General features: G+C 40.0%; 1 protein-coding gene across 1 annotated transcript in view; it reads left to right on the forward strand.

Annotated features, from left to right (window-relative positions):
* The window catches only part of PTPRR (protein tyrosine phosphatase, receptor type R), a 279,908-nt gene that overhangs the window by 166,738 nt on the left and 88,981 nt on the right, over nucleotides 1-24,189 (forward strand). The window contains exon 6 of the mRNA XM_005680173.2: nucleotides 3,154-3,416. Coding sequence (XP_005680230.2) covers nucleotides 3,154-3,416 — 263 coding nt within the window. The remainder of the gene's footprint in view (nucleotides 1-3,153; nucleotides 3,417-24,189) is intronic.

Genomic DNA, 24,189 nt, shown 5'->3' on the forward strand with positions numbered 1-24,189 from the left:
CCCACCAGGCTCCTCCATCCATGGGATTCTCCAGGCAAGAATACTGGAGTGGGTTGCCATTTCCTTCTCCAGAGGATCTTCCTGACCCAGGGATCAAACCCAGGTCTCCTGCATTAGAGGCAGACGCTAAAGCTCTATGGGATGCTAGTATAATCCTCATTTTATTAGTGAGTGATGACCCTCAGGTTGGGAGGGGTCAAGAAACGAATGTGCCCAACGACCCACAGCTGCAAGATACAAAAGAGAGAGAAACATCAGGAACAGAGTTTAAGTAAGTCTTCCAAATTAATGTTGTGACTTGGGAGCAAAATGTTTGAATCCTAATTTCTCAGCTTCTGCTATCATAGAGGTCTTCTCTAGATGTGAATCTCTACCATAATTTTGTGCAGTAAGGCTGGGATGGTGGTGACCTTTTCTTCCTTTTGTCCCAAGCACACAGGTGGGTGGGACAGCTGAGGTTCCAGACTCCTTAGAGGAGCCTGTAGCCAGAGAAAGAAGGAGGTCATTCTTTGCTAATCTCCTAAAGTCCTAACCTCCATTCCCTCTGTATCCCTAACTAAAAATATATTCATTCATTTTTTTTAAATTTCGTTGCCCTCCTCCAACTTATTTCTTGTTATTACAATCTGAGATGTTGGAACTACATAAATTTATTTTTCACTCTACATTTAAATAATTCCAGGGCTCCCTTTCATATTACAATTTCTATTTCTTCAGTTCTTCATTTGGAGTCATCTCTCTCATGACTCTGAGTAAAGTTTTTTCAGGAAGGGTAGACAGGTAATCAGAGAAGGCAATGGCACCCCACTCCAGTACTCTTGCCTGGAAAATCCTATGGACGGAGGAGCCTGGTAGGCTGCAGTCCATGGGGTCACTAAGAGTAGGATACGACTGAGCAACTTCACTTTCACTTTTCACTTTCATGCATTGGAGAAGGAAATGGCCACCCACTCCAGTGTTCTTGCCTGGAGAATCCCAGGGATGGGAGAGCCTGGTGGGCTGCCGTCTATGGGGTCGCACAGAGTCAGACACGACTGAAGTGACTTAGCAGCAGCAACAGACAGGTAATACAGAGAAGGCAATGGCAACCCACTCCAGTGTTCTTGCCTGGAGAATCCCAGGGATGGGAGAGCCTGGTAGGCTGCAGTCCATGGGGTCCCTAGAGTTGGACAGGACTGAGCAATTTCACTTTCACTTTTCACTTTCATGCACTGGAGAAGGAAATGGCAACCCACTCCAATGTTCTTGCCTGGAGAATCCCAGGGATGGGGGAGCCTGGTGGGCTGCCATCTATGGGGTCACACAGAGTCGGACACGACTGAAGCAACTTAGCAGCAGCAGCAGATAGGTAATATATCTTATGAAACCTTGCATATTTGAGAAATTGTTCCTGCTGGCTTTATTCACATGAGTAACAGTTTATCTAGGTATGGGATTCATATATCCTCTCTAATATGCATTTTTTCTCAAAATCATAAAAATTGCTCCATTTTCTTCTCACATTAACCGACATACTTTAAAAAAAACTAAGAATTTTTTTCATTCCATATCCCTAAATTCCATAGAAACAGGATACAGTCTATTTTGTTCACAATGGAATACTTTGTACTTCACACAAGGCACGGAAAAATAGTTTTGGATATTTGCTTCTCCCTTTTATTCTGGTTTATCATTTACCCTAACTCTTCTCTGAAGTCCATATCCCATCTTTTCTCTTGTTTTCATCTTCGTTTCTCCTTTGCTGTAGATTCCATGCAGACTCTCAGCTTTGTCATATCTACCACTGATTGTATTTTCTGCATTGTCAGTTCTGTTCTTTATTGCTTAAAAGAAGATTTATGCCCTGCTGCTGAGTTTTCAGTTCTTTGAATTCTTTTCTTCTTAATTTCAGTCTAATACCTTCTCGTCTTAGATTGTTGTGTTTTTGTTTCATCCTGATTCTTCTTTTTATAATTGAAGTAGAGGAGTTATCATCAAGAAAGGAGAAAAAACTATGAAACCATTATACTGTACATCTTAAACTTTAAATGTATACAATGTTATATGTCAACTATATCTTAGTAAAACTGAAAAAACTATATTAATACATATAAAATATAAAGTTAATATTTTTAAAAGAAAAGAAAAAAGAGGGGAAAGGGGCTTATAAAAAGGAAAGCCTGAGGACAGGAAGGACAAACCTTGCTCACTTCACAATTTGGTCCACTGGCGTGTCCCAGCAAAGTCAATCCCATTCTTTTAAAAGTTTTAAAACTTTCTGAATTGAGTTAGCCATTCCAGAAAGAACTCTGAGAATGAAGGAACATAACACTTTGGCTTTTTTCCAACACATATTAAAAATTTAAAGGAGCAAGAAGTAAAACAGAAAATTCTGATTGTCCAAATTATCCTTTAACATGTGCCCTAAAATTTTATTTTTTCAAGTATTTATTAGATACTCAATATGTGACTAATGCAGATATTTACCTACATTAAGAACTTGTGGTTTATAGCACTGCTATGCTTTAATTAATACTTTATGAGACTTTCTTCTTACACATTGTAGTGGTTGCAGATCTCTGTTTCTATAAATGTCATAAGTCTGTATATCATGGCTATTCTTTCTATAAGTTTTCCACGTCAGTCATTTTAAATTAGAGTTTACATGTGATCAAACTGACATTGGATATGTTTGTAAAATTAGCCATATTTGTTTTCAAGTTCTATTTGAAAAGCAGGCTCATGGACATATATGTTTAATATGTTTGTACTCCTTGTGAGTGCATGTTTTCTCAGTCACTTGAGTCGTGTCTAACACTTTGCAGCCCTGTGGACTGTAGTCCACCAGGTCCCACTGTCCATAGGGTTCTCCAGGGAAAAATACTGGCATGGACTGCCATTTCCTCCTCCAGCGGATCTTTCTGACCCAGGGATTGAACTCAAGTCTTCTGCATTGCAGGTGGATTTTTAAACACTGAGCCACCAGAGAAGCCCTTTGCACTCCATAAATGGAAACAAACTGTATCTTTTTGAAGAAAATCTTCAGTAGTATAAAACTGAGAAATCATCCTAGGAAGCTTTGCTCACTTACTTTGGCTTGTCTTCTAAGTTGGGATGGAGATCATATTCTGTTGTTGAAAAACTGATGGAAATTCTTTGTATCTCCTTCCATAGATTCTTTACAGATTAAAAGAAAAATTTCAGCTTTCCCTGAGACAAGATAAAGAGAAAAATCAGGAGATCCACCTATCACCCATTGTGTTACAGCCTTCGCATTCTGAGGACAAGACAGCCAACAGCATGGTCCAGCCTGAACAGGCGCCAAAGGTACTGAGTGTGGTTGTGGACCCTCAAGGCCGATACACTCCTGAGATCAAAGCTACCACCTCTGTCTGCCCTTCTCCTTTCAAAATGAAGCCCATAGGACTTCAGGAGAGGTAAGAACTTTTTCTAGATTCCCCTGACAGGTTGCTTTTTTTTTTTTTTTTTTTTTTTTGAGTATTCCTAACTGAGAAGGATAGAACTAGAGATGATTGGCATACCGGGTAGAATCGTTCACCACCAAATGAACACTAGGAGGAAGTGGTTTTTCTTGTCCCCTAAAAGAGTCTAGCTGTGTTATCAATAATCTTTTAGTCACATCTGATTTTGATAAGACTTGGGTCTGGTGTAGACCCAAGTCGAGTCTTCTTCAACTACAGGACAGCTTCTATAATCATTTATTGAGTGCTTTTAAAGGCCACTGTTCACATATAACACTATCGTGTTTAATTGTCATCAAAACTCTGGTAGATAGACGGTATGGGAATAAGAATATTTATTAGATATAACAGAGTATTTCCCACCAAAGACCACATTCTTATAGGAAGGTAGAAAGAGTCTATACTACAAATTAATTTTTATAAAGTTTTATCTCTGCTTCCCTTGAGCCAAACAAACAGTAAATATCTCAAGCTTCATAACGTTATTTTTGTTGTTTACCTGCCTTTGTGATATATTTGTACTGGTACGTTCCCATTGAAAGCAAATTTAAATAGGGAAACTAGAATATGCAAAATATTTAAATGAGGGGCTAATTCTTTGCTTCCTCAAAATATTAAGTAAAGCTTTCCTGTGGTATGTCTTAAAATAAGAAGCTTTGTGCTTACGTTTGAAATATGATTGCTATTATACCCAACACTGGACATCAGGGTGGTGGGGAACTGAGAGCTTCTCAAGGTTCATTCTCCCAGGTTCATCCTCCGCTTGTTTCCCTGGGTCTCCATTTTCTATCACTGTCCTGGTTGTTGCCTTAGGTTTTTATATCATGTATGTAAATTTTGATTGTATTTTTTATCACATGCATACACATATACCCCATATTTCAGAAAATATAGTTTGGGGCTTTAAGAACTGCAAAATACCAAGTGGGTAATTCAAATTTCTTTGAAAGTATTATCAAAGAACAATAAATGAAGTGAAAAGAAAGGAGTTTGTTGCAGTGATCGCCAGAGTTCTATTAAAGAGTACTTTGACTCCATCATGGAAGGGAAATGGAGAACAATCAAGTCATTCTTCCTACCTCCACCCCCAGAAGACTTGGTTTCCTTATGAATCTACTTGGGTCTACATGGACCATTCTCTTACTTAGATGCCACCAAATTGCTGTCTGGGCTGCAATCTTAAAGGGCAGACAAGATGAACTTTCTCTCTAAGGCCAACCGGAAGAATGACTCCAGACCCAGCTCTGCCATTTCTGGATTGAGTGATTTCAGATGAATCATTTTACCTATCTGGGTCTTGCTTTCTTCTTCTGCAATATGAAGGAGCTAAACTTGACTTCTTCACTTCCTTCAGGCTTTTCTATGCTTGTTACCTAAATTAGTTTCATGCCTTTATGTTTGCTTCAAAGAGAAACCTTGAAGAAGTTGTCTGAGCAGCAGTGGTATAGCAAGCTCAGGGTGGCAGAAAAGATCTGGTCAGATGAAAGTGATAAGGGGGTCACAAAGATGATTTAAAGTTGATAATAAAACTGACTGAAAATCAGATTAATTTTTATTAGCATCATGCACCACCAGTTCTGAGCAAGGTCAGCAGTTTAGTCCTCTGGGGAGAATCTATTTCCAGTATCCTGCCCTTTGTAGGCTACTGCTGGGCATGTTTGAATTTCAAGGGGCAGAAGGTTAAGTATCCATTAATTCATTTGAATGAAGTGAATGTTTAAGAAACGATTGCACAGGGATGGTGTCTTGCTCCTCTTTGTGGTCTACATTGGGAACTCTGGATACTAAGTGTGTGATCAGTGTTAAGTGGATTCCCTGCCTCCTGGTCTACAGACTTTCCTGCATCCCCACCCATTGCCTTCCACTTCCTGCCTTGAGCAGGAAAAAACTCTTCTCCCCACAAGGGCTCCAGCTCCTCCCTCCCCACCCTGATCACTTACTCTATCAAATTTCTTCCTCTGTGTTCAACTGCAACCTTTTTGCTGATGCAATACCCTTAGCATGAAAATGGTTACCTTTTGTATCAAAGAAACGCCCTTCATCCAGTCCCTCCTCTGATTTTTATCTCTTCTTCCTTTCTCAGATGTGTCTTAAATAGGCAGTATATTTGGTGCCTCTATGATCTGTAAGCCTCCATCCTCACTGTTTCTCTCATATCTTTTTGCCAAGTATGTCAGTGGTCTAACCACCAAAGTCAAAGCACATGTTTTGTTTCTTTTTACATCCAACATTAACGCCCACTTCCTGTTTGAAACTCTCTCTTCCTTTGGCTTCCAAGACATTAGTTTTCTAGTTCTTGAGTGGCTACTTTTAGGCACTGATGAGCTTTCTCCCCATAACTTAAGAGTTTTCATCAGAGAGGTAGATTGAGCTGAAGCTACTTCTTTAGGAATCAACCATGTAAAAGGCAGTAAGAGAAGAAGAGGAAAATTGTCTTGGATTACCTGTGTATGGTTGGACTACCCAGAAAAGAGACAAGTGGTCCTGGGGTGAGGAGTGGAGGTAAGGAATAGGCAAGGAATATGGAGAAGGCAATTCAAGCATCACTTTCTCTTGAAAGTCATTACCTCCTTCTGCTTCTTCCTCTCACCCACCTTCCAACCTGGATTCAGTTCCCTCTCCTCCATGCCCCTCTATCCTAGTGCCGTAATCTTAAGTGCATATAGTATTTATAAACTTCTTAGGTAAATGTTTTCATTTAATCATCTGTCTTACCCCATAAACTCTAAGCTTCTTTAGGGCACATATATGATTTATTTGTCTCTTCCATATAGAACATAATTCCTAAAAAGCAAGAGCTCCTGTCAATAAATGCTGTAATGAATGTATGAATGTTATATTGAATAGTTCTCAGGTTAACAGCCAGTTCTTGTAGGTAAACACCTTATTTATTCCATCGTCTCTATTCTCATCCTGTTTTTCTACCATACTTCCCTTGCCAAGATGTCATAGTGATGAGGGTTTTAAGAGTGGTGAAAGATGAGAGATATACAGTGTTCCATATAGTAGAAACTTTCCTGAGAATTTTAAGCCTTAAAACATAATTTATGTTTATATGTTCTAATGGTGCCTTTAAAATAGCCTTGTGTTTTACAGCCTTCCATCTCCTGATCCCAGAGTGAAATAATAATCCTCGGTTTATTGCATGAAAGTCTGGCTTCATTAAAATCACTATGAGATCATAAAAGCTGCATTATGAGTCATTTTTCCCCAAAAATCTTTTGGGTCATACCATATAAATCTCTCATCCCTGAGGGGGAGAATCTATTCCTCTGACATAATTGATAATAGAATATAATTTTAAATTAAAAATAAAGGAAAATATAGAGACTAATTGAATATGCTTGACTGAGTACAGAGGGTATACCCTGAAAATTATGCAGACTAAAGAATTATAAGGGGAGGGACAGATCAGTCCCCTTGTTTTCCTCTATTTCCAACTAGTCACCAGGTCATATTGATTCTTACTACTTGGATATCCTCATTTTCAATTCCTCTCTTTGTAGCCATAACCCTGGACCTAGCTCTCATTACTTTATATTTGCATTATTCTGTCCTATGATTATAAAAATGGCATTAAGACTAATGGGATTATATATTTCACATATATGACTTTATTTCATCATTTTTGTCTGATCTAATTCTCTTCCCTCCCTCAGTTCATACTATACACGCTTCAGATTTATCTTGCTATAACAATACTTGCATTATGTTACATTGCTGTGTATGAATCCTCAATAGCTCCCTTTTGCCTGCAGGATAAGGCACAGACCACCTTGATGAGCCTTAGAGGTCCTGTACTATCTGGCTCTGAATGTTCTATTTACCACAATGCCCCCAAATAAACCCTGTAGTCTGTTCTCAGTGGGCCATGTCCCCGTCTGTGTGCACCTTTGTTCACCTGGTTCCTCCTCATCCTCCTGACAGCTATCTCTAGTCTCCAGGTCCCAACACAAAACTTACCTTCTACCTTTGGCCATGACCCCTACTGAAGCCCACAGTGTTTTTTAACACCTCTGCATTCTCAACATGTACCACACTTCTAGCAGTGATTTTTATTAAAGAATCATTTAGAAAAGGACTGAAATAGGGTTTTGATAGATTGTCCTGTCCCCTCACTAGCTTGTGAGAGTCATAACGACAGGTACAGGCTCAAGATATTTCCGTGTGTTTCACATTCCTGTGTGTTCCATGGTTCCTGTAAGCACGATATATTGTAAGCACTTGAAAACTATTATGGAGTTAATTAATTGGAGTGCAAGGAGATCCAACCAGTCCATCCTAAAGGAGATCAGTCCTGGGTGTTCATTGGAAGGAATGATGCTAAAGCTGAAACTCCAGTACTTTGGCCACCTCATGCGAAGAGTTGACTCATTAGAAAAGACTCTGATGCTGGGAGGGATTGGGGGCAGGAGGAAAAGGGGATGACAGAGGATGAGATGGCTGGATGGCGTCACCGACTTGATGGAAGTGAGTCTGAGTGAACTCTGGGAGGTGGTGATGGACAGGGAGGCCTGGCGTGCTGCGATTCATGGGGTCGCAAAGAGTCGAACATGACTGAGCGACTGAATTGAACTGAATGCTCCTTTATATATGAGGAGCTCAAATATTTATTTAAAAAATTCCATAAAAACAGATAGTCTATGATAAACTACTGAGCTGGGTCTCTGTGTTAATACTACTTGACATTTACTAAATAAGTGACTCAAAAGGTTAATTAAGTCCTTTTGGTACAGTTTTCCCTATCTACAAAATAGGTATGATGGTATCTGTTCCACCTTTTTTCAAAGGATACCATAAAATTAGCAATCAATATAGGGACCTTCCCTGGTGGTCCAGCAGTTAAACTGCTTCCACTGCAGGGAGCATGGGTTCAATACCTGGTTGGGGAACTAAGATCCCATGTGCAATGTAGTGCAGACAATTTATTTTTTTAATTTTTAAAAAGTTTTTGAATAAAAATTTAAAAACCCAATCAATACAAAATGATATTATTCTTTTAAGAAGAAAAGTTAAATCTAGTACTGTTTTCATTTTTCATTCTCTGATCTCATTCCATAAGCCTGTACTAAGTCAGTTATCAGAGAAGGCGATGGCACCCCACTCCAGTACTCTTGCCTGGAAAATCCCATGGACAGAGGAGCCTGGTGGGCTGCAGTCCATGGGGTCCCTAAGAGTCGGACACAACTGAGCGACTTCCCTTTCACTTTTCACTTTCATGCATTGGAGAAGGAAATGGCCACCCACTCCAGTGTTCTTGCCTGGAGAATCCCAGGGACAGGGGATCCTGGTGGGCCGCCATCTATGGGGTCGCACAGAGTTGGACACGACTGAAGCGACTTAGCAGCAGTAGCAGCAGCAAGTCAGTTATATTTTTGAACTTAAGAATGTTGAAACTTAAAAAAAAAAAAGAATGTTGAAACTTCTTTTAAACTGAATTGATACAGTTGAACCTGCTATTCAACATCATAAATATTTTTAACTGTTGCTTGACTTAGAGGTTTTCTAATCCTGTTTATAAATTTGGTTACTTAATACTATTTAATAATTTTTTTTTAGTTTTTTATTTTTTAAATTTTAAAATCTTTAATTCTTACATGCGTTCCCAAACATGAACCCCCCTCCCACCTCCCTCCCCACAACATCTCTCTGGGTCATCCCCATGCACCAGGCCCAAGCATGCTGTATCCTGCATCAGACATAGACTGGCGATTCAATTCTTACATGATAGTATACATGTTAGAATCCCATTCTCCCAAATCATCCCACCCTCTCCCTCTCCCTCTGAGTCCAAAAGTCCATTATACACATCTGTGTCTTTTTTCCTGTCTTGCATACAGGGTCGTCATTGCCATCTTCCTAAATTCCATATATATGTGTTAGTATACTGTATTGGTGTTTTTCTTTCTGGCTTACTTCACTCTGTATAATCGGCTCCAGTTTCATCCATCTCATCAGAACTGATTCAAATGAATTCTTTTTAATGGCTGAGTAATACTCCATTGTGTATATGTACCACAGCTTTCTTATCCATTCATCTGCTGATGGACATCTAGGTTGTTTCCATGTCCTGGCTATTATAAACAGTGCTGCGATGAACATTGGGGTACATGTGTCTCTTTCAATTCTGGTTTCCTCGGTGTGTATTAAATTGAATCAATTCTCATCTAACAAAGAAATTCATTTCCCACGTGAGTCCATGAGTTTGAGAGCTACATTCAGGTGCTTGCTCCACACCTTCTACGTGTATAACCTGCTTGTTCACCAGTAGTGAGAACAGCGCATGCTGTGCAAAGGTCTTGTGACAGTTGAGCCAGACAACCAACATCACAGGCTGGCTCAGCAGGAGGCCACGGTCAGCTCCTATTCCTTCTTCCTTTGTCCCATTCCTGTCCTCCTCAAATTCTTCTCTTGTCCCTCTCAAGGAAACTGTATTGTATAGCTGGGTTTTGCCAGCTTCCAAATGCCCAGTAAACAAGAGATCACACGCAGCTCTTAGAATGGTACACTTTCTTCTGTACGAAGACAGAGAAGTTGTAAATAGAAGTTTCTGCAGATTTCTCCTTTAGGCTATTGTGTGACTAATGGAGCCAATTTTATGGGAAGGAAATCAACAGGTAGATTCACATTATTTCCTCATTTTTCTCATCTGATTTTCTATTAGAAATAAAAAGCAAGCGAAGGCAATTAGAAAACTGTCCAGAAAGGAAGGATGGACTCATTATTACAAGGCACTCTCACTCCTGACTTAAATTTGCCTCAGAAATGAGTGAATGGGCCAGTAGGCGTATGGCGTTAATGGAGGTTTTCTTCCTATCATAATCGAAGTCTCCCTAGACCCCCTAGGGTCGCTGATACCCAATGACATTCATTCTCTAACTTTTCTTACACTGCACCACAGCATGGTTTGTTCTGGTGTCCATAAATACTGTGCAAATGATGAGAAAGCACCCAGGTATGTGAGTTTAAAGGTTTTGTTAGGGGTTGCAACCTGGCTGAGCCTGGGAGATGTCTTTCAGAGCTGGAAAGATGTCTGCAGTGGAGGAAGCAATGGAAACGCAGGCATCAAGAGAATGCTGAGTATTCTACACCTAAACTCATAGCCTTTGTTTACTGTCATTTCCTTGAAGCAAGGGAAATGTCTTGACATCCACCCCCTGCCCTCCCCTACAGAGAGACATTTCAGTGCTCAAAAATTTTAACTTAGGAATGCTGTGCAGTGTTTAGTTGCTCAGCCGACTCTTTGTGGCCAGTCCATAAGGACTGTAACTTGTAACCAGTCCATAAGGACAGTTTCCTCTGTCCATGGGGTTTCTCCAGGCGAAGAATACTGGAGTGGATTGCCATGCCCCCCTTCAGGGCTTCTTCCCAACCCAGGGATTGAACCCAGGTCTCCGGCATTGCAGGCAGATTCTTTACCAGCTGAATCACAAGGGAAGCCCAGGAATACTGGAGTGGGTGGCCTATCCCTTCTCCAGCAGATCTTCCCAACACAGGAGTCAAGCCTGGGTCTTCTGCATTGCCAGAGGATTTTTTTTACTAGCTGAGCTACCAGGGAAGCCCTTAACTTAGGAGACACATACTTGATTGTTCCTCGACTGATCTCCCCTTGGAGATATAAAGTAAAGGAAAAAGTGTAGAATGTATACAACTGAGCATCAGGCTACAAAGCATAAAAAATACTCTAGAAATTAAAATCTGTATTCACCACATGGAACCATGAGTGAAAGAGGGGTTGAACTCCCTCATTTTCTGTTCAGTGAAGCTGAGACCCAGAATCTCCTTTCTTGGTCGTTTCTTAGGTGTTAGATGAGGTTCCTTCCCAGGCGGCACTGGTGGTAAAGAACCTGCTTACCCAGTGCAGGAGACAAAGGGACGCGAGTTCAATCCCTTGGTTGGGAAGATCCCCCTGAGGTGGGCACGGCAACTCACTCCAGTATTCTTGCCTGGAGAATCCCCATGGATGGAGGATCCTAGAAGGCTTTATGGTCCATAAGGTCGCAAAGAGTCAGACATGACTGAAGTGACTTAGCTATGCCCTAAAAGCAGCCTGACAAGGATTCTTGTCCCAAGTGATTTAGAGAGAGCTTCTGGGAGAAGCCTAAAGGAAAGCAGGGGAAGCAAAGAGATGCTTTCCATTGATGTCTGGCCTCAGCCTGACCACACAGGGAGAGCTGGAACGTGAGATGTTCCACCTTGAGGGCATCTGTACCCCATGTCAGTCAGCCATTGACTTCAGGCCACCTGAGGATGGTGGAGGCATTACTCCTGGGTACTGCTGGACTAGGCCACTCCCATCAGCCGGGGGCGATTCTCCAGAGAAGAGGCAGCTGTGTGTCATCCTCGGTCAATACTCCCAGCAGCTGGGGAGAAGAAGGTGCAGGCACCAGTCTAGGAAAGGTGATCTGGGTGGGGAACCAAGAGCGTTACTCCACTCACCAAAGGTGATGACACCAGTTATAACAGAGCCAAGTTTATACTCCAGGTTTCCTTGATCTTTCCAGGCTGTTGTGCACATACCATAAAGCCTCCTTCAAATAAACACTATTTGTTCTAGTGGAATTTAGAACCCGGTACCATGGAACACAGTCTATCAGCCACAGTTCACGGCTCAGCCTGACAATATAAGGATAATTACATAACAAACAACCATTTAGAGATCAATCCTACTGAACTCCAAGTAACATCAATGAAATTAACTCAGTGAGATGTAGTGACCCTTTATATGCACTTTCTCATTTAATCCTCACAAGGGACTTATTATCCCCTCCTTACAGTCAGGAAACAGAGTTTACATTATTGCCAAAATAGTGGAATAGTAAATTTCTGGGGATGAGAAAATGACAAACAGAATTTGAATCCATGCAGTCTGGCTCCAGAGAATGATCTTCTAACTGATCCTATACTGTGCGTGTGTGTGTGTGTGTGTGGTGGTGGTGGGGGAGGGGTGGTGGTGGAGAAGTTTAGGGGGTGTGGCACATTCCTATCTTTTATGCAAAATAAGTGAAAAATATATTATAAATCAGTATGTTTATGGAGTGTCATGCTGTTATTCCTCTTAACAAATTTCATGCTTGGCTTTTGGAACGCTTTTTGGCTTCTAAATCTAGTAGAATTCAGCTTTATTGTGTATGTATATATTGGCTGTGCCTTGGCAGTTTAAACATGGGACCTAATCACTGGACCACCGGGGAATTCCTCTAGAATTCGGTTTTATGAGATTAAGTTTCAAAATATTCAAGGCAGATAACGATTTCATGGCCAGTCTAGAAACTCACTGTCTGCCACAGGTTTTCCTTGCATCTGGTTGCTCCCGCTCCAGAAGCCTGGTGGTAATCCAACATGAAGGACCACAGTGGTGGCAAATATGAATATCGTAAAGAAAGCAGTCTGAAAGGGAGACATGAGGCAGCAGCTCAGAAAACTCCAGTCAAAAACTGCTCTCAAGGGTTGTGGCAGGGAGGTCTCTATTGTTCAAACAGCCTGAATAATAAATAAGTCCATGTCACCAGCCACTGTGCCTGCATGGGAAGAGAAATCGAATAATGAAAGGTAGCATGTTGACCACTCACCTACCACATGCTGCCTACCACCAGGCTAATGTATTGATTTTATCTCCTCCACTCTTCGCAGCATCCCGTGAGGCAGGTACTATTTTTATTCCTTCTTGCAGGTAAGCTAAAAGAGAGAGATTGAATATCATGCACAATGTCACAAAGAAATAAAGATGGAGTGGAAGGGTTAAATCAGAACAGTCTGGCTCCAAAATCTGCACATATCCACTCTGTCCTTACATCCTCCTAGATGATGCAGATGATAACATTTTAAACTTCTCTTATTTTATAATCATATCCTTATAAAATGTTTTTATGAGGATGTCCGTATCATCTGGGGAGGCTTTGGAAACATGCTGCAGCCCTTCATTAACGGGTAACATCAAGCAGATTTTTTTCTTTATCTGTAGGACAGGCACAATCACATTTTTCTAACAGCAGAATGAGGTTCTGAAGGGTTAGAACAAAGCTTTATATGGTTCTTTATTATTTTTTTTTTAAAAAACACTGCAATTGAAAGGATGGAGGTGAAAGTTTTTAAATCTGCCTTAAATTTTTTATGGAAAATGAGGCAAAAGTTAATAGTGGTAAATGAAAGAAATGACAGTGGCTACAACCCAGGAAGAGTAGAACAGAAATTAAGATATATTTTTAAGGAATTAAGTGTAGCAGCATTCTGCCTAAAAAGGTAAAAATTGGCCATCAGTTATTGCAAGCAGAGACCTAGCTTCTCTCCAAGCAGACTGAAATGTTTGACCCTGTGTGAATAAGTCCCAAGAGTACAGACGTGGAAGTAGCTCTACTGACAATCACTATAACAGCTCCTTTCCCCTCTCCACCTTCCTTTCTTCCCCACTCATGGCCCTTGGCAGAGTAACAGAGTAAGTCCCATTGGGTCCTCTTACTGCCATTTCATCCACCAGACCACCCTTCCCACAGGCTGCCTCATCCTGAGATTCAAGTAAAAAGTGCTTCTCAGGACACCATCCCACTCCATTCTTCAACATCTATGAACTTGAAACCTGATCCTGACACTGGCTTCCAGCTTTGCTAGTTGATCTCTGTGTCCACTCACACTATGGGATACAAATTCCAGCAGGCTTCTGGGAAGTCTTAAAGCCATTCTGTAGGGTCTGACCTATTTTTAGGGAGAATTGTGTGCTTCCCCCAAGCAGCATAATGGTAGCATTTCAATGGAGTTCTTGTCCTGACCTTCAAGAAGAGGTTGTGTGGTATAATTGTTTGAGGTTCATAATGAGCAATTTCTCTTTCTGTGATTAAATTAGAGTTTCACTGTGGAGAGTTCTAAATGCACTGCTTTTAAACGAAAAATTTATTTTATATTGGTGTATAGTTGATTAACAATGTTGGCTAGCTTCAGGTGTACAGCAAAGTGATTCAGTGATACATATACATGTATCTATTCTTTTTAACCCTCTTTAGCACTTCCTTTATGATTCAATTGGTAAAGAATCTGCCTGCAATGCAGGAGACATGGGTCCCATCTTTGAGTCAGGAAGATCCCCTGGAGAAGGCAATGGCAACCCATTCCAGTATTCTTTCCTGGTGTATTCCATGGACAGAGTAGCCTGGCAGGCTGCAATCCATGGGGTCGCAAGAGTCAGACATGACTAAGTGACTAAACCACCACCACTGCTTTTCAAATTGCTTTCCATTTAGGTGATTACAGAGTATTGAGCAGAGATCCCTGCCCTATACAGTAGGTCTTTGCTGCGTCTCTATTTACGTGTAGAGAACTCTCAATCTATCCCTTTCCCCTACCTCAACCTATCCCTTTCCCCTACCTTTCTCCCTTGGTAACTGTTAAGTTTGTTCTCTAAGTCTGTGAGTCTGCTTCTGATTTGTAAATAAGTTCATTTGTCTAACTTTTTTAGATTCCCCATACAAGAGATAACATGATATTTGTCTTTCTCTAAAGTCAGATTTCTGGTCTTTGTTAGCAGACCATGTTACAGATCTTGGTGTACAGGTTGACAGAATTAGGTAAAATAGCCCTTTTTGGAGAAGTGTTTTAATCAGGGCAGGCACAGACAATTCCCAGAGTATTTGGCTTCCCATTTTGAGAGAGTCCAGCTCTGAATCTCGGTTACTGTGTCAGGAGATTTTAACTTGTAGGCTAAGTCGTTTGCTTTTGGAGTTACTTGAAATGTGTCATAAAGGTACAGCTCGGGGTCCTACTCTCTGCGTTTAAAGGACTGTATGAATATTTGTTTTCCTGTAAGGTGATGTTCTACCCTGTTCTCATCAGATTTTCCCAGCTCTTGATACATGACCTCTTTTTACAGGAGATGACTTTAGCAAAATTATTTTTCAGCCGATGGATTGGTTTGGTTTTTCACCTGTAAGTATATTACAGACATTAAAGTGTCATTTCCATTTAGCAATTCATCATGATTTGTTGTTCAATCGCTCAGTCATATCCAGCTCTTTGCCACCCCATGGATGCAGCACGCCAGGCTTCCCTGTCTTGTACTATCTCCCAGAATTTGGTCAAACTAATGTCCATTGAGTTAGTGATGCCATTCAACCACTTTGTCCTCTGTCGTCCCCTTCTCCTCTTGCCTTCAATCTTTCCCAGCGTCAGGGTCTTTTCCAATGAGTTGGCTCTTTGCATCAGGTGGCCAAGGTATTGGAGCTTCATTCAGCTTCAGCATCAGTCCTTTCAATGAACATTCAAGGTTGATTTATTTGGGATTGACTGGTTTGATCTCCTTGTAATCCAAGGGACTCTCAAGAGTCTTCTCCAGTGTCGTAGTTCAAAAGCATCAGTTCTTCGGTGCTCAGCCTTCTCTATGGTCCAGCTCTCACATCCATACATGATTACTGGATTATCTGGGTATAATTCAAACCCGGTGGCAGGGCTCTGTTTTCTGATAGGTTCTGAAGTCCGCCCAGTCCATCTGATTGTATTGATAGTACTATGGGGAAATAGTGCCCTCCAGTGGATAACTGTATGTTGAAGCAATTATTAGTCTCATGTAGGGAAAAGGAAGCTGGCTCTTGTTTTTGTTAAAAAGAAAAAAATCCATAATGACTTTAATGTCCTCTCTGTCAGATGAAGCCTAATCTTTTTTGGCAGATACTTTAGAAAAATGTCTCAGCTAGTGAGAAAGAGCTGTAACTTGAGAACAAATTAGTGTGAATGTTCTCAAATATGATATGCTTTCTAAAAATGCTTAGCTTCCAATCATTTTCATTTCTCATTAAATCCACAGGTAATTTTAAAGACAATGTGTCAGATGGAATTATTATTGCCTACTATGTCTTATAATATATGAATTCTTATATTTAGGAGCCATTTCCCTCCCCTAAATCAGAGGTTTGAATACAAGCCTCAATATTTCTTCCCTTTTCCAGCCTTTTCACCCTGCCTGCCTCACTCCTCATTCCCCCCACCACTTTCTCCTCTGGATTCTGATTTCCCCACTTGGTGGTATTGATAGCACAATGCCTGATACATACTACATGTTCCTTAAATATTTGTTAGTCTCAATATGGAAAGGGCTTTCCTGGTGGCTCAGCTGATACAGAACCCACCTGCCAATACAGGAGACGCAAGAGACTCAGGCTCAGTCCTTGGGTCGGGAAGATCTCCTGGAGAAGGGAATGACTACCCACTCCAGTATTCTTGCCTGGAAAATTCCATGGACAGAGAAGCCTGGGGGACTACAGTCCACAGGGTCGCAGAGAGTCGGACACAACTGAGCATGCATGCACAATGTGGAAAAAGAAACAAGCTCTTAAAATTAGGTTTATTCTATGGAAAGAAATACTTCAAAAAAACAAATGATCCCCATCATTCCTCCATTGACTCCAGACAGAAGTCCTCTGTAATTTCTGGCCTCATGAACCACCACGAGGGGCTGAGAGACTCCTCTTGTCTGTCCTGGATCTCACACTGCATCACGGGGCACGAACAGACACATAAAACCCCTCATTCTCCTGCTCTGAGTATGGTTTCCCGACTCATTAGTTTCACTCTTGTTACGCTTTATTTGCTGTTGAATTTTGGTCCCTAAGTTCGCATCTTGTTACTAAATATTCAAAATAACATTCTTCTCCTGATAGAATCTTTAGTCTACCCACAGATTCTAAAAGACAAATTGGAATTTTCAACCCACTTGAAGCAATAATGTGAGTAAAAACAATTAAGTGCTAAAGGACCTATGAGAGTGAATACATTAAAAGTGCAGCAAAGACTTGCTATATAGCCTGAAGGAATAGACCTCACACATGTATCCTTGGCCACATTAGTCTCTGACAGACACTCAACACTGCATCCTTTTTCCAGTCTGTCTTTTTCTCAATCATTCTCTTTCTCATTCCTCAGGACACCTTTAATAGATCTGTATAGTCCTCCTTAAATTTCCTTCCTTCTTCCCTCACTCTATCCATAGAAAAAAAATAAAGACCTCTGGGAATAAAATATCTTTAAATACACCACACACACACACACAGAGGCACACATCAAGTCTCCTAAGAGCTCATTCATCTGTTTCCTTATTTCCTAGTTTCACACACATAGTAGGGGTTCTTTAAATATTGGTTACCTGATCCAATGTTAGCATTATTCATGTTTCAGCTATGAAATGTCCCTTTAGTTCTAGAAAGCCCCAGCACAGAGGAAGCTTCTCACTTGCCATTTCATTCTTGAGTGCTTACTTTCTCTAACCACTTATGGTGACCAATGAGCTTTTTCAATTCTTTTTTAAGCCTATCTGCTCCTGTTTAATGAAGAGTCTTGTAAAATTAAAGAGATTCTACCCCAAACCTGTTATTGTAGCACAAATATGCATCATAACCCTTGAACAAGAAACATCATGCGGTTGAATGAGTCCACATTTGTGAAGTAACAGGTTAGAAATCTATGAGAGCTCAGATCACGAGACTGAAAGTTTTTCCAGGAGAGGCAAGATTTCTTCATCTTTGAATATTCTGTAGAGCTTGGATGGGTGCTTATCCATCCAAGACTATCCTTATCCTTGTCTTTACTTTCTTATTACATATTTTAAAATGTTAACCTTCTTTTTTAAAAGTAATCATAGGCATTTTGCAGAAGGAAGATCCTTTCAGCCAACTTCTTGTTCCAGGTGACCCTTATGATCTCAACCATGGTGATAATGGTTGATTTGCCATCACCGTTTTGTAGAAGACAGTTTATTTCTTGAACCAGCCTTTAAAGTGTATTATCTTTAAAAGTGTTTTATTGCCCACTCCATCCTCATAATTCATGGAGGGTTAAATATATCATGGGCAGAAACTAATAGGAAAAAGCTCTTATTTTAGCCAAAATTTGTACAAGAGAAGGACTTAGGTACTGGAGCAGTTTGCTGCTGCTGTCGCTGCTAAGTCGCTTCAGTTGTGTCCGACTCTGTGTGACCCCAGAGACGGCAACCCACCAGGCTCCCCTGTCCCTGGGATTCTCCAGGCAAGAACAGTGGAGTGGGTTGCCATTTCCTGCTCCAATGCATGAAACTGAAAAGTGAAAGGGAAGTCGCTCAGTCGTGTCCGACTCTTCACGACCCCATGGACTGCAGCCTACCAGGCTCCTCTGTCCATGGGATTTTCCAGGCAAGAGTACTGGAGTGGGTTGCCATTGCCTCCTCCGACTGGAGCAGTTTAGAATAGAGTAAGTAAATTTCCTTCCAGATGAATGGGTGAGAATTCAAGAATGCAAGTGATAAAGCCTCATGCATATGTAAGGTATGGGGGCAGATTTTATGTATTTTGTGATTTGGGCAGATTGAGTCCAAGAGCTTGGTTGGTAAGTATTCCGGAAGAATGCACGCAGAGCTATTATTAGAGCGATTGGTTCCTCCATCAAATGTGAAATCCATGAGAGCCATGCTCTCAGCAAATGTGTGAGTAATGCCCCCAAGATTTCTAATTTCTGTTTTAAAAACCCTTCCGTATATGACCTGTAGGGGGAGCACTGAAACAACAGTATACTTAGAGAGTGAAAATGTATTCCTCAGTGTATGACAGAAATTCCCAAGCAATATTCTGCAGCTATGCCCGTAAGATCAAGGTGGGGAGGGTATCTCATGAAATCTTGACTATGGTGTCAATAAGAGTCATTCCGAAAGACGTTTGTTATGGGTTATCCTGCCCTGAGGTGGGAGCATATGCCCAAGGTCAAATGGCATTAGAACGTCAAAAGCCTAAAAATATTAATAATAAGTAAAATAATAAAACATGGCTTACACATGATTATATGACCCCACACATTATCATCCTTCAAAATACTACACTGTGTCATTTAGTGAACGAAGCTGTAGGGTTCTTAGGGTAAGGATGATGTCTTACACCATTAATGCTTGTATTGCTTATCAAGGTACCTGGGGCACATCAGACCTTAACAAGTGCTGACTCCCCCCTCTCAGGTAATGCAGATGGTAAAAATCTCCCTCACAATGTGGGAGACGTAAGAGATGTGGGTTCCATCCCTGGTTGGGGAAGATCCCCTGGAGAAGGAGATGGTCGCCCACTCCAGTATTCTTGCCTGGGAAATGCCATGGACAGAGGAGCCTGGCGGGCTACAGTCCGTATGGTTGCAGAATCAGATGCGAATAAGCACACACGCACATGCGTGCTCTGCTGTGCCCCTCTCTCATCTCCACTCGCTGCTGGTGGCAGTAGCCGTGTGGTAGGCATGGTGATAGTCTGGAAGTAGGTGGTGGTAATAGTAGAACTGGGGCATTCTTGAAAAGGCAAAAATACCACATTTTAGAGTTGAGAGAAACCTCAGAACAGTGGTTCCCAAACATAATTTTACATCATATTCCCCTAAGGGTTTGCCAGGTAGCACTAGTGGTAAAAACCTGCCTCTCAATGCAGAGCACATAGAGACATGGGTTGGGAGGATCCCCTGGAGGAGGGTATGGCAAGGCACTCCAGTATTCTTGCCTGGAGAATTCCATGGAGGAGCCTTGCAGGCTACAGTCCGGACGATCCCCTGGAAAAGGCAATGGCAACCCACTCCGGTATTCTTGCCTGGAGAATCCCATGGACAGAGAAGCTGGCAGTCTACAGCCCATGGGGTCACAAAGAGTCAGACACGACTGAATGACTGAGCATGCAGCGTGCACACAGAGCTGTTTATAATGAATATAAATCCAAAAATAACTCCTAGAAAAACTGTTGCTTACTCTCAGATACATTTTTCATTGGCCACATGGAAACCTGATTGTAGTAAAAAAAAAAAAAAAGTGATAATTTCTCTTAGAAGTTCTTTTGTGAAGTTTTCTTTTGTACTTCTTTATGATTAATTTTAATACATTATGTGTCATTTATGCTTATAAGTTAAATATTCTGATTTTTTATCCTTATAACCCATTCTAAAATTGACATTTTATCTTATCATTATAATTAAAGTCTTTAATCACCTTTTCTCAAAAGTAATTCAGTTTTTTAATGTTCAGCAAAAACTCCTCTCCAGAAGGACTTTTGTATCAATAAATGTCTGAGTATTTTAATCTTCTGAGAAAGGAAAAATTAAGACTGGGACCCAGAACTCAATATCATCCAGAATGGGGCCCTTACAAGTTTAGGAGACAATTTCAAGATTTCTTCTTTACTATGTTGCTATCTGAAGCCTTTTGTATGATCAAATATGCAGCAATAAACATGTGACATCTTTAACACTAGGTAAGAATTTTAATATATATATATATTATTTCTACCAAAACCAATCCCATCCTGCCAATTCTTCCCCATGATCTTCCCTATATGTACCAAAATTTTGAAAAAACAAAAAATTGAAAAGAGGAAATGGAAATAGTAGGAAAGAACCTTATTTTTTAAATGCAAGCTATCCCACAATGACAATAGTAATAACAGTTAACATTATATTGAGTGTTTACTACATTCCAGGCACTGTTCCAAATGCTTTACGTGTGTAGCTCAAATACAAAACAGTCCTACAGTTATTACCGCTGTTTAACAGGAGAAACATGGCCCCAAGAAGTTTTGTCACTTGCTCAAGCTGGTCGTGGGAACCATAAAAAGAATATAGGTGATCTGGCTTCAGACTCCAAGCTGTCAACTGTTGTACATACATTTCTAGGGCATTACATTTCTACCCAAATTTGAAGCCTGATTTTTGTGTTATAGTGTCTTGCTCACAATAGACACAACAAATAGACATTTATTGTATTGAATTGGAATTTTGATGAAATGTTCCTGAATTCAGTTGATCAAAATACAAGCAAAAAGATAGAGTAGACCTTTTTAAAAAGAAGTAGAAGGATGAGGAGGGGGAGAGGGAAGGGAGGAGGGGTAGTGGGTTGGGGAAGCAGGAGAAGCAAGAGGAGGAGGAAGGGTGGGGGCATCATTCCTTACTGGGCTTCAGCGTGGGTCCCCTGGACAATGTCTAAAAGTTATGTTGAAAACCACCTGTCTTCATGATCAGTCTCTGATATGAGTCTGTATAAGAAGCAATACTATTTAATTATGATTTCCTTATTTAGGCTTAGACAGGTCCTAGAAGACCTTCCCTTAGCAAAGAGAGAGAAACTCATTGAGTTTGCCTTCAACCAGAGTTTTGTTGGAGTCCTGAATGGTGAATCCATTCATCCTAGAACTTAACAGATAGTCCAGAAATAAAGTCATCATTTGCTCATCTGTCTCAGAGTCAGATGTTTAACCCTTTAATACTTAAAGTTTCAGGACAGTTGATAAGGAAAACAATAAATAAATTAAGTATTGCTATGTTATTATTCTAAAAATAATCACTTTGTTCTGAATGTTTTCCATTCTTTCCCACAATTTTCTCTATTCTATTAAAATGGTTTGTACCACAAGGACAATTGTCAGTTTATATAAACTCACCAAACTTGGCTGTTGTACATTTTTTTTTTTAACCAGTATTCAGTTCCCAAATCAAGAACTGGGGAATCTGAAAATATTTAGTGACAGAAGCATAAAAATGTAATACACTGAAAAGATTTAGATTTCCTGACTAAAATATAAAGGTTTCCCTAGATTTAGTGGATAATTTTACTCCATTGTGCTTTATTTATTCTTAGTATAACTTGAGGGGATTGTTTTCAGGATAATGTCAGGATAATTGTTCAAAACTGAGCTATGGGCCAACCCAAGGGCATTCTCCTGGGAGCAGTTAAGCTAAAACATACAAAAGATCTCTCCTCTTATCAAAATTATCTCTTCTTAAAGATAAATGAGGAAAGGTTTGACATGAGATAAAGATAAAAGCAAAATAAATCAGTGACTAAATGTCTTATGTGATCTTAGGACATAGTTAGATGGCAAATACATTATGTCTCCCAGTCTCTTCATGCTGACTTTATAACGGGATAATATATAAGATGTCTTTTGTACACAGTTGACACCCTTCCTTTCTCAGAAAGATAGTGTTGACCTTGAGGCTGTGCAAAATGTTGGTAGATATGAGAAATCAATGTTTATCCAACTCATTAATTTTTTTTTCAATTTTTTAAGTACTATACAAATAATATGTTCTTACTGCAGAAGTGATGAAAGCATATTTAAGCCAAAACAAAAGCACAGAAGTTATTTCATGGTCAGTTCCGCCACCAGAGGGAACCACCATTAACACTTTTTGTATATCTCTCTAGACTTGCCTGCACACACATACACATCCTCACACACACCAGACCTCTAGTAATCGCTGGTAACTGTAACAGCAGAGGTTGCATCAGGAGTAAGAACAAGCATCAACTGTAGTTTTATCAGCAGCAGTAGCAGTGTTAGCTACCAAAGGTGAGCTAGCAATATCAGTAACAAGAGAATCCATAACCACAGTGGTTGTAACTGCAGAGAAAGCTGTGGTGATTGTAGCAGCTGTCTTGGCAACAGAAATGGCATCAGTAGCAGCCTAGTGGCATAATAATATTAATAATACCAGCTAAGAGTTACATAGCACTTACCATGTACTGAGCACTATTCTGTTTCATATAGACTGTCTCAATTAATTTCCACAACAAGCTGATGAAGTAAATGTATTAGTTGTATCCCCATTTTTACAGATGAGGAGGCTGATGTACATTCCAGTTAGTAACTTGGCCAAGATCACACAGTCTTCATTTACTCTTAGCCAGAAGGCCGAGAAGCTATCAAGATCACCCAGTCTTAAGGGACAGAACCTGAATTTGATCCCCAGCCAGTCTAACCAAGTAACCCACTTTAACCAGGATGCTGGTAATAATAACATGAATTCTAAGATACAGTATGAGAAATATTTTACAATTTACCTATATATTTACATAATGAATGGATGAATTTTGAGAATGATCCTGAAATTGGAAAAACAGAAGAGGAAGATATGAACTAACTTCCCCAAAAACATCTCTTTCAACTAAGAGATGATCATTTCTTACAATTTTCAAAGTAAAGTGTCTTTCAAAGATAATATATTTTGAAAACATTTCTACTCCCTTTTTCATTAGCCCTCAACAATCTGTCCCTATCCTTTTGGGTTCTTGTCTAACATTTTAGAGTCTCTGACTGCAATTTCTTAAAAACAGAAAGCAAATGAACCATACTGCCTAATTTGTTATATCCTCAGTTTATAGATGAGTCTCCATATTTTTAGATACATGGAGTATTTATGTTTAATAAGTATTTGTGAGTAAATGAATAAAGCAATAAGAAATAAAATTTTAGAATACACACTAGAGGCAAATAGAACCTTATTGGACCAAACACATACAATTGCAGTAAGAATGCTATTTAATGCTGATGGCAACAGCAGCCAGGGGAATAAGAAAAACTTACACACAAGCAGAAAAGGTGAATGACGCTGATGCTTTGGTTCTATATTGACTCTGTTTCACCTTCCATAATTGCAGATTTTGAACATTTAAGTTACAAATAATATTAATATTTAATCTGCATGTACACTTGGACTGTCCTTATAGAAAATATTTCCTCTGCTCCCTGAAAGCTATAAATATAAGTCAAGATAGAGTAAAAACTGAAAGAAAAATTGACCTTGGTGCATTGGTAAAATTTTGTCTTTTGTATGAGGAGAAATGTTTAATCTTGGGCAAAATATATGGCCCCTAACATAAGTTTTAATTTTTGTGTGCTTTTTAATGGTTTCAAGCTGTCAGAAATGGCAAAACTGGAAGTCAATGTACTTCAAATATAAAGTAACTTAAGAGAAAAAACAA

This window comes from Capra hircus, chromosome 5, assembly GCF_001704415.2.
Source record: "Capra hircus breed San Clemente chromosome 5, ASM170441v1, whole genome shotgun sequence".
Taxonomy (NCBI): Eukaryota; Metazoa; Chordata; class Mammalia; order Artiodactyla; family Bovidae; genus Capra; species Capra hircus.